The sequence below is a fragment of the Thalassophryne amazonica genome, chromosome 7 (genome assembly GCF_902500255.1).
Source record: "Thalassophryne amazonica chromosome 7, fThaAma1.1, whole genome shotgun sequence".
Taxonomy (NCBI): domain Eukaryota; kingdom Metazoa; phylum Chordata; class Actinopteri; order Batrachoidiformes; family Batrachoididae; genus Thalassophryne; species Thalassophryne amazonica.
The window spans coordinates 86,665,620-86,680,793 of NC_047109.1; the positions used below are offsets into that span (position 1 = coordinate 86,665,620).

Sequence of the window (15,174 nt, forward strand, 5' to 3'; positions counted from 1 at the left end):
GATGAGGCCAGTGGACTGTTATGAAAAGGCCCGACAGTCGTGCTTTCATGTCCAACCTTTACCCTGCACTAACAAGCTGATAACTCATTCATTCATCCTCACTGATCCACGGTTATCAAGAGACACACTCTCATATGCACACACATGCAGGCTCTCAAGCACTGAGCCGTGTCCCATTTGTACCCACCCACTCTGTGCAACATAAATCAAAGATTAAATAAGACTGTTCCTTCACTGTCATTGTTCATTGACAACGAATCAAAGCAACTGCAAACCAGTGTTACTGCTTTGTTTTATCCGGCGGCAGGCACATGAAACAACCATGAGGTGCTGAGCCTGACAGTAACCAGTGAAACTGAGAGGACACACGCACACACATGCACGCTTCCATACCCTGCGTACCGAGCAGACAGCAGATGAAATCCGAGCTGTAAACAGTTTCCCTGCAGGAGTATTGGCTTTGGAGAATGGAGACTGATTGCGTTTGCAACTTCTCCTTTTCTTGTCATCAATTCAGAGATAAACATGTCTCAATGTGGCGCTTTATCAGCATTTACTGCTGATTACAGAAATTGCTCATTACAACAGAATTACGTTGCCTTTTAAATAAAAGAATAATCAGGCCATTAGCATGGCTGCTCTTGTATATAGATGAATACATCATCGTTCATTTTAAAGCCCTGGCTGGTGCAAATGATTCAACTCTGACTCAACCATTTCTGACACAACCCGGGAACTCCTTCACACGTCTAAAGGAGGACCGACTCAGGCTTTGACAGATGGATATCTCCTCACAGCACACAGCTAGATGGGCCTGTTGGAAAGAAAGGCTGATCCCACTTGGCACGTTTGAGAATGTGACATCATGTTTGGAGACAAAAGTTATGGCTTTAAAGTGGATAAAGGGAATCTCTCTGCCCCTGGTGCCCAAAGAAAACTGTTCTCCGTGCAAATGTCTGTTATGCTTTAAATATAGCTACAGGTCTGTGTGAGAGGGACCTGTTTTTTTTTTAAGAGAGAACAATAATTTGGCAGAGCAGAAAGAGGGAGTATTCCTCCTCCTATAGTCCATCTTTTATAGATCGCTCGCTCTCAGTCATTGCCATGGACAGCTCTGATCTCTCTTCCTTCCTGTCTCATCCTGGCAACGTCTGCAACAGTTCATTAAGCATGCCTCTGTGTTTGAACATGATTAATATTTCCTAAAGTACGGGTTTGGCATCAAAGCCCATCACAGCGCTGCACTGCACATAAAAAACACACACATACACAATGCACGGGTTCCTAAAGCCATACCACAGGTATGAGTGTGACGGATCCAAACCCACAAGTGCTGCTGCTCTGGAACAGACTTAACGCAGTCTTCAGTGAGCTGACAGCAGCATGTTAAGCATCGAGCAAGAATGTAAAAAGACACCCGCTTGTGTAAGACTCAGCAGAGATTAACCTGATGACTGTCAGCTCTGCATAAGATCTGAGTGTGAAAGAGAGTGAGTGTATAAATAAATCTGATGTCTGAGAGGATAATCTGATGTGTGTGTGTGTGTGTGTGTGTGTGTGTGTGTGTGTGTGTGTGTGTGTGTGTGTGTGTGTGTGTGTGTGTGTGTGTGTGTGTGTGTGTGTGTGTGTGTGTGTGTGTGTGATACGGCTGGATTTTGATGTAAAATAATCTAAAAGTGGAAAAAGTGCACGCGCTGTAATCCTGTTGCATGTTTTGCTGCAGGGTGAGTTCAGCAATACAGCATAGTAACAACAAATCCTGAGTTTGTAATACGCCGAAGGATTGAACACTGATTTAGTTACATTGGGATGCAACAGAAGATAGGAGGAATAGCGGTGTATCCAGCTATTCCCCAAACTCCAGAGTCCCTCTGTATCTTTTAGACGCACACGGAGAAGAAGTGACGATTCAACATGCGTTCACACACCTGCCAAGCATGGATAAAGGAGGGATTAAAGTGTGTCAGAAAAGGAAACTGGAGAGAGAAGCATGAATCATTGTTTCCCTGAGAGAGCTGGAATGTGCACAGTTCACACAACCACACCAAAATCTGTTTATCCGTAATGTTTGTGTGCTGCTGTGCGGGTGAAGACCCACCTGTTTAGTCAAAATGATTTTCTGGCAGTTATTCAGGGCCAGGTCTTGGTGGTGGGTTGGGTAAGGTAGCCCAGGTGTGTCATTCCACATCCTTCAGCTCCTCCTTGGGCCGCGACCTCCAAATGTGCCGTGAAGGTCTCTCAAAGGGTGATGGTTTTCATTGTAAACACACTGGATGGGGATACTTTACCTGCCGCCTGTAAGGGGACTGTGCCCCACGTCATCCACATTTATCAGACAGAATGCAGAAGACGACACTGCTGAGTTAGGAAGCAGTTTTATCTTTATTGTTAATGTTGGCGTCAGTACCAAGTTAAAGGGAGCTAAAAATTGCATTGATCAAGTCCTTTGACGTGATCAACAAATGTTCTGTCTGCTGCAGCCAAGTGGGCACGTGGGCATCCTCTTGGCTTTTCCCACCCTCTGGGGACCTCAACATTGAAGCACTTGCATGCTGACGCATGAGCTGAAAAATGTGCCACATGGTGAAAATGTCCTCATGATGCAAGTGTTTTTCCTCATCTTAGTCTTCCACAGCACTGAAAATTTGTTTGATCATTGTGACCAAATGTGAATGGGAATCCCAGCCGGGGTCTGTGTGACTGTTAGATAGGTTTGGTTTGATTGGTTCCATATTTTAGTATGCAGCCCAGTTCTAAGTAAAATCCAAACTGGCTTCCTGAGTCACCTTAAGTAGCTCTTTTCAATTTGAAGTGCCAATATTCTGAATATGTTCTATCAAAAGCAACTGGTCTTCAACACTGCGTGCTGGATTGTGCCCACAGAAATGCGCCACATGGCCAAATAATGCAGCTGACATGCTCTCTCAATGTCAGTGATACCCCTCATCTTGGTTTTACTAATACCCCTGTCACACTAGAGGCCGAAGTTGCCCGAATGAAAGTTGAGCCCACATTTTGGAAGTATCCAGGTCCATTTGTGAACATTGGATAGCATTCTGAGAGCAGTCAAAACAGTCAGGCAGATTCATGTGACCGCCCCGAATGTTTTGCACATGTGCCAAACAGTCGAGGTGGAAAAATACTGAATGGTGGTCGGAGTACAGTCTGACCACAATCTGACTGCAATCTAAATATTTGTACGGCATGAAAACGGCATTCAAAGCAAACTGATCACATTCAAGTGGCGGTTCGAAATGATCCGCCACTTTGGATACTGGCCAAATGTCCCGACTGTGGCTGAATGCATCACGAGCGCACCTTGAGTGCTGCTGGATTATAATTCCTCCATCTGCAGTTGGACCTCACTCGTAGGGCGATGTAAGTGCATTTGTCATATTCTCACTGCATTCTGACAGCTGTCTGGGTGATCCTAATGTGTTCCACCTACATTTGTACCGCGATTGGGGGCTAAATGCGCACAGTGTGTGCACAAATCATTCTGGGTGGGTCGCAGCACAGTCTGAGTAGATGTCCCAGATGTGGCACGAATAATGCTTTTTTTTTTTTTTTTAATTCTGCCTGGGTTGGCTTGATTCTTGCTAATGCTGCATTTATACATAGGCAAGATGCATTATGAATGTCGTATTTGCGTCATTCTTGGCACATTCCTGACATTCTTAAGGTAACTTAACACATCTGAATAGGTTTATAGTGCGTGTTGGTGCATGACATTCATGATTTTCATGGAGTATGTTTTTCGCTGTCACAAAATCTCCCATGAATGTCACGCACCACCCTCATTTCATCTCATGTCGTGGAGGTCACAACTGAGCGGGTTGCTCCGTCTTGATTAGTGGTGATCCTTAATAGAGTGTGACAGCGTTCTTCTCTGATGTGCTCACAATTAAACCCTGTTGCACCACATTCAGTTTCATTGCTGCAGTATGCTGAAGGAGGACAGTGACACCACGTTGGCTAAAAGTTTTGTTCCAGTGTTCCTCACCGTGCTCCTGCAGGAGTTCCACCTGATGTTTGAGAAAACAAGCGAGACGAGAGCCACGTGGAGCCACACATCTGGCTGTCTCAGTCTCCTCCTTCTTTCTGCACCACTCCATGACACAGAGCCCAACTAAGCATGTAATCACAAAGTTCTTCTGCTGTGGATTTTGAGGAGCAAACTGGAGCAATCTGAATTGTTCAGCAACTGATGGTTGGATGACTATGGGGTATGTGTGGAGATAATTCACCTCATTCACAATGTGACAGAACGTAATAATGCGCTGTTACGTGCGATTGCGCGCAACAATGCGGAACATTATTCTTGACCATGTGTAATGGTTCCTGATAATTCTCCAGCAACACGTGCCATTAATTGTAATGCGTGGTAACAGGTTACAGCACTTCCTGAGGACACCTGATGCCTCTGCCTCAAATCATCACATTCGTGATCAGTGGCCAAGAATGTATATATATTCATGGCATTCGTAACTTGCAGTCGTTATGTGTAAAAGCAGCTTTAGTGTGACGGGGCACTAAGTAACTTGGTTTTACACAAACTCATTCCAGGGATTCCCAATGATCCTCCGACGAGTTACCTAGTACCAAAGACATCTAGTCATCGCCTTAGATCACTGATTGGGGTCCAAGTCACACAACCATACAGTATGAGAGGAAGAATGGGAAGATTTAGACTTTTGTTCTCCTGTAAAGATATCAGCGTCGCCAAACACCTCTGTCCAGCAACCTCATGACTCCACAAGCTGTTCCCAGGGATTCCTCGATCTCAAAATCAGAGGATCCAGTGACACAACTGTCACTGCTGACATAAGTGATAAAAGCAACGTACAAGAAATGTAGGATCACCAACAGTTCTGGGGTGAAGACGTTCAGCGTGGACGCATGTAGCGTGCACAGCATAAGGCCACAATAATAGGAACAGCCCTTTAGCGTCAGCCCAACTATCCTGTGAAGGAAATTCATTTTCTTTTTGTGTCTTTGATCTGTTTTGGATACTTCCAAAAAAATTATGACCCTAGGTGAGAGCTGTAACATAAATCAACTGGCAGATTGAGAATTTGTCCTTCTAACTCGGCTTCCTCTTCTTCACAACAATGCAGTATGTTTTCTGAACTGAAATCGGCAACTTTGATCACTCTCAGTTATTTTGTGATGCCTGGCTGAGTGTTGCACTGAGGTATTATTTTGCAGAATTACATTCAAAGGCTGATTTATCACTAGATCTTGATTTTCTTAAACCAAGCCATGATAAGTGAAGAGAGGTGATTATTTCAGAAATTCCTCACTAGATTGCAGAAAGCCCAAACAATAACCAAGCAAGCAGGAGAATGTCAGTCCAACAGACTCACTTTAAGCATCATCATCATCATTAAATCACTTGCCACTCATCTCAACTCCATCTGCTATCCACTAGTCACTCATGAGGACACGTTTTCTCTTCAGCTGCAAGCTGAGAATGGTCGTGTTCTTCCAGGCTGAATGGATGTAAATTGATCATGAGTGGAAAGAACAACATCTGCAAACATTGCTGACAAATATGTGAAGTTTACAGCTGCCTGCGCTGTGCTTCAGTGATCATACTTCCTCACTCCTGTGCCTTCTTTGGATGCTCCCTTTTACACTCTCTTTCTGACCATCCTTTTATCCCACTATGCTTTCTTTTGATGCAGAGGTTGAAGGAGCTCAAGCACAGGGAGTTTGTTCGCAACGTGGCCTCTAAGTCATGGAAGGACCAACGCAAACAGGAGAAGGCTGTCAGACGCCTGCACCAGTTAGCACAGCAGCAGCAGGAAACTCCGCGGTGAGTGGGAGTAGCGTGTGTGTGTGTGTGTGTGTGTGTGTGTGTGTGTGTGTGTGTGTGTGTGTGTGTGTGTGTGTGTGTGTGTGTGTGTGTGTGTGTGTGTGTGTGTGTGTGTGTGTGTGTGTGCGTGAAATGACACCAGGAGCAGTTTAAAACCAGAGTGGTTCGATTGAGTCACATCCAGTATTTCATGGTTATGAAGGATGCCTACATAGATCCCTTATTTGACCAAGACAGGCCACAAGCGAGGTCTGATAATAAGAGTGGATGATCTAGAGATGGTGATGGTGTTTTAGTGAATAAATGACAAGAAGAAAATATTTATAAGACAATTAGATAAAACCCATTTCACGATGAATCTGCCTCTGGCTTCATGGAAACAAGTAATACAAAACAATATAGCATGTAATCATCAACTTGATTGCAGCTATTCCCTGTGCAATTAAATGTGTTTTTCTATAATCAGCTCAAAGCATGTGGATAGCATTAATATGAGGATCAAGATTATGCATTCTTCTTTCTTATTTTCTAAATTTGCATGTATGCTATCATTGGTTTACATATTAGGGAATAACAATGCATGTGTTGGATTCCATATTGTCAAGGTTGGGAGCATTACTGTAAAAAATACATTCTATTACAATTACTTATTACCTGTGACAAGTAGTGTTGTCAATTTAGCAAAGTTGTCAGTAGATTTAGCGATTTTTGACCACACTAGTAACTAAATATTCTATCACGCGATGAGCAACATATCTGACACTTTTTATTCTAAAAAATGTAATCAGTTTTATAACAATGGGATTGTTTGGAATATTTTTGCTGGGGAGACAGAAAAGATTGATTACTGGGAGATGCAGGGGAGGAGCCAATGGGAGGACAAGACATAGACCTGTGGGCAAGGGTAGTGCTCTTCCATCCAGTTTCCATGAATTGGCTAACGGTGTGCGGAAAGGAAGTGCTTGCCAGCCTGTAATGGCCTTATCCTCATATGTGGCCTAAAACCGCCAGCTAAGTGGAACGTGGATTCCAATAACTTTGCAAAGTCTTGGAAGCATGGAAAGAGGAGTTTAACCTCAATGTGGAACTTGCAATTCCAGGTAAAAGTGAGACTTCAAACGTCTGAATGCCTGTTCCTCCGCTGCATGTCCTGGTGTCCCCCTGTTTTTGGTCCCCACAGCAACAACATTCCAAACAATCCCATTGTTGCAAGTTATATAGCTACAGTGAGGCAAATAAGTATTTGATCCAAGTTTTCACAGCTACAAAGAATGGAGAGGTCTGTAATTTTTTATCATAGGTACACTTCAACTGTGAGACAGAATTAAAAAAAAAAAAATCCAGAAATTCACATTATGACTTTTAAATAATTAATTTGCATGTTATTGCATGAAATAAGTATTTGATCACCTATCAACCAGCAAGAATTCTCTCTCTAATTACTCTCAGACCTGTTAGTTCTTCTTTTCAGTTCAGTTTTGTTTTCAGTTCCCACCTGTCTTCCCCACCACCGAAAAACAAATCAAAACAAGGGAAAAAAAATATTCCAAGCCTCAAGAGGACAAGACAGTGTTGAAGCAAATCTTAGCAACATTTTAGAGAGCCAATATATCGATTAAGACATTTTTGGCAAAACTGGTTACAAACTTTAGTCAGTCAACTAAATTATTCATTCATTTTCTATATCTTCTTACTCCAATCAAGGGTCACAGGGGGTACTGGAGCTTATCCCAGTGGTCATGAGTTGGGGTACAACCTGGACAGGACACCAATCTGTCGCAGTGCTATGCATACATGGACAAACACATTCACACCCACATTCACACCTATGGTCAATTTAGAGACAACAATTCACCTAACCTGCATGTCTTTGGAAGTGGGAGGAACCTGGAAAGAACCCATGCAAACATGGGCAGAACATGCAAACTCCACACAGAAAGGCTCAGGCGGGAAGCAATCCCATGACCTTCTTGCTATGAGGTAACAATGCTAACCGCTAAGTCACCTTGCTGCCTAAACTAAAGTACGAGGTCTCTTAGATAATAAACCGACCCTTTTATTTTTTTTTTAACTATATGGATTTGAATGACATGCGATTACACCAATCATGCTTGAACCCTCGTGCGCATGCGTGAGTTTTTTCACACGTCGGTGACGTAATTTCCCTGTGGGCAGGCCTTGAGTGAGATGTGGTCCCGCCCTCTCGGCTGAATTCCTTTGTTTCACACGCTGCTCGAGACGGCGCGCGTTGCTTTATCAAAAATTTTTCTGGACCTGTGAGGAATATCCGAGTGGACACTATTCGAGAAATTAAGCTGGTTTTCTGTGAAAAGTTTAACGGCTGATGAGAGATTATGGGGTGTTTCTGTCGGTGTAAGGACTTCCCACGGAGCGGGACGTCCTGCAGCGCTTCCAGGCGCTGTCGTCGGCCTGTTTCGAGCTGAAAACATCCTAATTTAAGGCTTAATTCACCCAGGACATCGTGAGAGAACAGAGAAGATTCAGAAGAGGCCGGCATGAGGAATTTATGCGGACATTCCACTGTTTAAGGACATTTTTTTAATGAAAGACGTACGCGCAAATTCGCCGAGTCGTTTCCGTGACGACTCGGCAAATCTGTGTGCGCCGCGACAGGAAAAACACCTCCGTGTTGAAAACCATTTGTAGAATTCAGGCGGCTTTTAATGGCTTTCAACAAGTGAGTAACTGAGTAATTGTTTAACAGCTTGGGCATGTTCCAACTTGCCCGTTAAGATTTCCAACGGAGGTGTTTTTCCTGCCGCGACCCCCCGCGGTCGGGTCCAGCCCGACATGCGACTCTGCCCGCACGTTCTTTCATTACAAAATGACCGTTAACAATGGAATGTCCGAATAAACTCCTCATGCCGACTTCTTCTGAAAGTTCTCTGTTCTCTGACGACTTACTGTGTCAACAGAGCCTGAAATGTGGAAGTTTTCAACTTGAAACGGCGAGACGCTGCCGCCTCGAAGCGCAGATCGCCGTCAGGCGCCGTGGACCGTCCTTAAAGCGACACTACCAGACCAAAATCTCTCATCAGCCGTTAAAATTTTTACCGAAAACCAGCTGAATTTATTGAATGGTGTCCACTCAGTTGTGCCTTACAGTTTTGAAAAAATTTTATCAAACAAAGCAACAGTCTCTGAGCCATTCCTAAACAATGAAAAAAATCGACGAGCGGGTGGACGACTCCTCACTCAAAGACTGCCCACAGGCGAATGACGTAACCGACAGGCGTGAAAAAACTCTCGCATGCCCACGAGGGTTCAAGCATGTCTGATGTAATCACACGTGATTCAAATCCATATGGTTTTTGAAAAAAATAATAAGGTCGGATACTTTTCTAATAGACCTCGTATGCACAACAATATTAAAATAACCAAAACGTATCATTTAAAAATACTGTATAAACAAGCGCAGTTAGCTTTAAAATGGCAACAAGTTGCTTATGGAGTAACAGTATCTAGCTACAGCTTACTGATGCTAGCTTTAACTTTGGGATTCTGTAAACTACAGCCAGCTAGCTGCTAGTTTCACCTGCATTTTTTTCTCAAGCATAGATGTTGATATTTGAAGTCCTTTGATGATGTTGGGTTGTTTACTGCTGAAAGGCATAATTTACATTCCACACTGATGTTCCGTTTATCTTCTTTAAGCATAAATTGTTAAATTTTTCGTCATGGAAATGATCCCCCCCCACGCGCACACACACACACACACACACACACACACACCCACACACACACACACACACACCCTCCCGGAGGCCAGTCCTAAATTTGATATATGGATGGTTTTTGTTTTGGCTGACTGACTCTCCCTTTAGTTATTAGGTAAAAGATACTCTTCAGCCAGCAAATCTTTTTTGCTTTTCATTGCTCAAGAAGCCAAAAAACAAAAGAGATTTTTACAACAGCAATGGAGCATGAGAAAGGCAGGGCTCCTTTCTCCTTAAACTGCAACTGTTTAGGTAAAATACCGGAGTAAGTACTGACTTTCTAGTTTTGAACAATTGTTTGTAAAGAGGTAGATCAGCGGGATAAAGTTACCAAGATGTAGACCCCAAATGTGATTCCAGCTCACACTATCTATGTTCTTGGACAAGACACTTCATCTGCATCGTCCCAGTCCACCCAGCTAAAAAGAGTACCGGCCTTGGTTAAGCAAGTAGCCTGTGTTGGACAGGTATCCTATCCATACTTTCATCCAGTTCAGGCACCAGAATCTACAGATAAGCACCAGTACCAACAGGCCTGAGGGCTTAAGCAGAACTTACTACTTCTTGTAAAAATAATTCCGCAAATAACTGCATCTTGGCAACTATAACAAAGTTGCCAAGCAGTAGTTATTTCATTATGTAATTCACTACTTTTATGACTTAAACTGAGTCCATCTAGAGTAAAGTCATGCAATCTCATATAAATGTGATTTCTCATCTCCTTTTGCAGAATTCCAGGAAGGCATTTTGGGCTGAGAAGTGCAGTTCAGAGTGTGAGTCAGCAGCGGGAGAAGGCCATCCGCCAGAAGGACCACAGCCCTGAGAACACTCCTGAATCATTCAGTCGCACCCAGAGGCCTCATCCTTCACACCACAAAACAGCTCCTCTTAGCCAGCAGCCAATGCTTCAATGCCGATCTCCCATTCCTGTACCGTCGGCACCTTCTCCAGGAGACTCTCCACTGATCACACACCCGACATGCAACACAGAGACTCCTGCAGCAAACCACCAGTCATGTTTGGGCTTGTATCCACAACTGCCTCTTGACGGACAGGGAAGAGCTGGAGGCCGACTTGGGGTTTCCTTCTGTTTCTCACGCAGGGGGCCCAGGCTGGAGCCTTCTGCCTCCTTCTTCTCAGAGCTGGAGGAGGAGGAGAAAGAGAAGAGAGAACAAATGAAAGAAAGGATAAGGGGAATAATGGAAGATATAGACAGGGAAATTAGTGAGGCAGAGGAGCGAAAAGACTCTCAGAGAGCAGCACAAAAATCCAGCTCTGATAATGTTGGACCGAGGGACATTGGCATCGTCTCTAGGGATGGTGTAAGAGAAGAAAAGGAGATGAAGAAAAGAGAAGTCATTAAAGAACACCATCCCATTTCCACAGTAGCTCCTGATAATCAGAATCACAATTCGCTTTTCTCTCCATCACAGACTCAGGTAACACCAGGGACATGTGTTGAGACTGAACACAAAGCCAGCGAGGCAGCGAGAAATCAAGAAGAAGAGGAGACTCAATACATGTGTGTGCTGGGGAAAGATGGTTCGGCCTCTCTGAGGTGGCCTCTCAGGTTACTGAAGTTCACCAAGTCCGAACCGCAGATTTCTTACAGCTGCAACCCACTGTGTCTGAACCGACCAGGAACACAACTCACACAGGAACTCCAACAACCAAAACAAAATGAGTTATGCACCCTGTTAGATGACTCAAACCCACGCACACCAGGAATTCTTACAGCCAACACTCAGTCTTCTTTACCGAAACAGATTAGACACGAGCTAAGTGCACACAGTCAGAATAAAGCTGAGGCAGAACCGCATATTGATGTGGAGACAGAAGCACACCTGTTCCGAAAGAACAAAAACCTTTCATCAACAGAAATAGAAGCGGAGAATGGAAAATATACCACTAGTATTGAGAAATGGGCGAGGGCAGCGTCCCATCCATTTATCGGTGCTCACAGTGACAGCTCTGACATAAACTCCCAGAATCCTTTGGGAGACAGATTAGGGGGTGTAAGAGGGATCAGGGATAGAGCCATCACAGCCCTGAGCTGTAAATTAGAGTCTGTCACCCAGCCTGGCACACAGAGGATGTGCATCGGCCCGTCCAGGTGTGAGCGTGGGAGGCAAACAATATGCGAGTGTGCCAGCACTCAGCAGTCGTACGTGGGCATCACAGAAGTGTCATGCAAAAAGAGGAAAGCCAGCACCAAGACACACAAGGCAGGGAAGAGGAAGAGGAGCGAGAAGGAGAACGCTTCAAACAAGCGGCAAGTACCGAAGTGCAAAGTGAGGAGTGTGGTCGCTACAGTCTGTGCCTCCTCTGGCAGAGAGCAGCGAGGAGATGCTGGAGGGAGGTGGGGGAAGAGAAGGAGAGAAAGGGGGACGAGGAGGAGGGTGCGGAGAGCAGGGAGCAACTGTCTCCTGGGGAGATGTGAGGCTGAGCCAGTGTCTGTCTCTGTCAGAAAGAGGCCGCACAGGAGCCACAGCACGGAATCCCAGTCGCGGACAGACAAGGACCAAGAAGAGCGCCACGGTGGATCTTCCCGACCCGGCAGGCACACCGAGGGGGAGGATGCCAGAGAAGGAGATCCTATGATTTTTCCCTGGCGGTCTCACTTCTCCTTACGCTCCTCGCCGGGATGTAAGGAGAAGCTGTTTTGGGAAAGAGGTCACCATAGCAACCGCAAGAGTTTCATTGACTGCTGTTACCCTGACAACAGCTGTAGTAACAACCCGATGAGAAAGCGAAAACTCCTCCACGGGGACAAGATATTCATTCATGGCAAGAGGAAGAGCTGGAGGCGTTGTCAAATCTGGGGGGAGACGGAGAGGGGCTGGAAAACAGGAGGTCGCACAAGTTGCAGGGACAGAGGTCTGATTTCAGACACGGAACAGTGGGAGTGGATGATAGGGGACTTTTCTCGGGTTAATGAGGAGGGCAGGTCAAGAAGTGGATGGAGATTGAGAAACAGAGTGGCGTGGGATCAACCCGTCCGGTTCAGCCCTGGATCTAACAGCTGGGGCAGGAGAAGCAGACATCTTAGCACGGAGGATGTGGACTGGGACAGGTGCAGCTTGGATAGATGGACATGGGGCAGCAGCGACAGTTGGGAAGACAGGGGGGCACACAGATCTGCATCAGGATCCCAGACAAGAATTGACAACAGAGACAGCCCGGGGTGTGTGTTGAGGTCCATAGACAGCAGACGCTCAAGCTCTAGACACTTTTCAAGCCCCGAGTGGTCAACGGGCAGGCAGACAAGCAGTCCATACAGTGGGGGCACCACACGGACCAGCAGATGCCAAAGCTCACGCTCTTGCAGCCCTTGCAGCAGCACCAGCATATCTGAGCTGAGTTGGGAGTGGAGCAGGAGCAGCACCTGCTCAGGACTCATGGTGGATGAGACAACGGGGAGCTCCTGTCAACCTTCTCAGCACTGTACTGTAATCTCCCCCGTGGCCACTCAGGCGGTAAAGCATAGCCCCACGTCCACTTTGTCCTGCCTTACCAATATGTGTGTCTCAAAGTCCTCATCCCCAAGTTCTCTGATTCCTCTCACAGCACTAGGCCTTCACTCGCACTGTCCTGACAGAGTAGATCCCACACAGCTAAAGGAGCCCAGCTCTTCTTCTAGCATTCATGAAGGAACTTCTGTCCCTGACACCAAAAACACCTCAGACACATCCACTCTAGAACTGTCCACAATTAAGAAGCCAGCCAGGACTTTACTTCTGCCTCTCATAGGGAAAAGACCTGCAATCCAGAGAAAAGTTAGGAAAAGTAGAGGATTGCTGGAGAAAAGTCAGGAAAAGGAAGGGGAGGGGGAGGAAGTGACCAGAGCAGATGCTCTCAGGCAAAAATGTGATCAGGACATGGTTGTGTCACATCCAAGCAGTGTGTCAAATCTCAGAACTGATGATAAGCAGGCCTGCAGACAAATAGCTCCACCCATCAGCTTCAGCGCAGAGGAGATAGACAAATATCGCCTACTGCAAGAGCAGGCAAGAGAGCACATGCAGAAAGTCCTCGAACAGACGCAAGAACATTCAGATCTGCACAAGGAAGCTAACTGTGAATTATACACACAGACGTCACAGACAGAGAACTGTGGAACCTCAGAGGAACAGTTCCCACCTGCTCCTGCAGCCTCTCGCAACCCTCAGCTCGCCCTTCGAACAAGTCTCCCACTCCCACACGTCACCCCACAAGACGGCTTTAACCCACCCATCGCCCTGAGAGTCCCCAACCTCCCCCCTCTCGCACCGTCGCCCCCATTCTCCACCCTCCCTCATGTCATTTTGCCAAACGCAGCCCTCTCCATATCCTCCTCCTCCTCATCCTCTTCCTCATCATCCCCCTCTCCAGCCGTGCACCCACATCCGGCCCAGCTCCGTCATCACTTACCCCCACTCCACCCTTCAGTCCTTCACTACCTTCACCTCATGCCCTTCTCCATCTCTTCCCTTTTCCCCTCCATCCTTCTATCCCACCATCCCGTCCCTTTCCTACATCCATCTCCTGCTTTTCACCACAGCCCCCTCTCTCCTCTCTCCTCCCTCTCCCCCATCGCTCTGCAACCTTTAATCCTGCAGCCTTTCATGGATGCAGCGTGGCCAGTGAGGTTTCAACAGAAAGCTTTATGATCTTCACAAGTTTTTGTCTTTCATTGTAACATCAGACAGTGAGAATTAGGTTTAGTTTTCGACAAAACCTTAACTGATTAAAAAGGAGGGAACATGTCAGTACTTTTGCTAACATCACAGACTATATCTGTTCACCCTCACATGCCCGCGCAGCCAGAAAAAAAGAAAGAACTCAAGTAAAAATGTATTTTTCTAGTTAGTTACCACTGTATTGCAGCAGACGGTGAGATAATGGACTTTGATCTTTTGCTTTTTCCCATCATTTCTAATTCAGGTCCCTACTAAAGGCAATGTGCACCTGCTTATTGAAAGGCAAGCTGGGCTTGTGTCAGCTCCTATCTTTCCTTCTGAACATGACACAAAGTGGCTGCCTTTTGAAGTATCCTTCACAACAGGGACAAATGGGCAGAAAGGAAGTGATAATATTCTCCACTTATCTCCATTTCATCCCGGGTATATGAGCAGGAATGTCAATTTCCACAAATATAAATGATAGTCCATTGACTGGGGGCCATAGCACAGCTGCTATACATTGGTGTCTAACGTAGTTGTGTCTGTGTAAGACACATGCACACACATTTCCATATTTGACAATTGTAAAGATCTGTTTTGTCTCACTAGTGTAAATATTGAGTGAATGATCATATTAGAATCAAGGCAAAACAATAAAATACAAAGAATTTAACCTTTTCTGTGTAGAATGTTTATTTTCTACCCAATGGTGTCACTGACACACACACACTCACACATGCACATGACAACAGCATGATAAAATTAGATGTGACAACAGTCTGCCTGGGTGGTTGCCATCCAGGGTCGGTGCCGTGGTGTAGTGTGGCGGATGTAGTGGTGTGTGACACCAACCCATGCTGCCAGGCGCAAATTGACAGCATTCTGTTTTGAAAAAATAAAAAAATGTAATTTTCTTTATCTTTCTGGTTAATAACATAATATAATAATTTTCACAGAA

General features: G+C 45.5%; 1 protein-coding gene across 1 annotated transcript in view; it reads left to right on the plus strand.

Moving 5' to 3' along the window:
* The window catches only part of LOC117514454 (G patch domain-containing protein 8-like), a 188,575-nt gene extending 173,681 nt beyond the window's left edge, over window positions 1-14,894 (plus strand). The window contains exons 4-5 of the mRNA XM_034174925.1: window positions 5,688-5,818; window positions 10,286-14,894. Coding sequence (XP_034030816.1) covers window positions 5,688-5,818; window positions 10,286-14,204 — 4,050 coding nt within the window. The 3' untranslated portion in view covers window positions 14,205-14,894. The remainder of the gene's footprint in view (window positions 1-5,687; window positions 5,819-10,285) is intronic.
* Window positions 14,895-15,174: the final 280 nt, after the last annotated feature.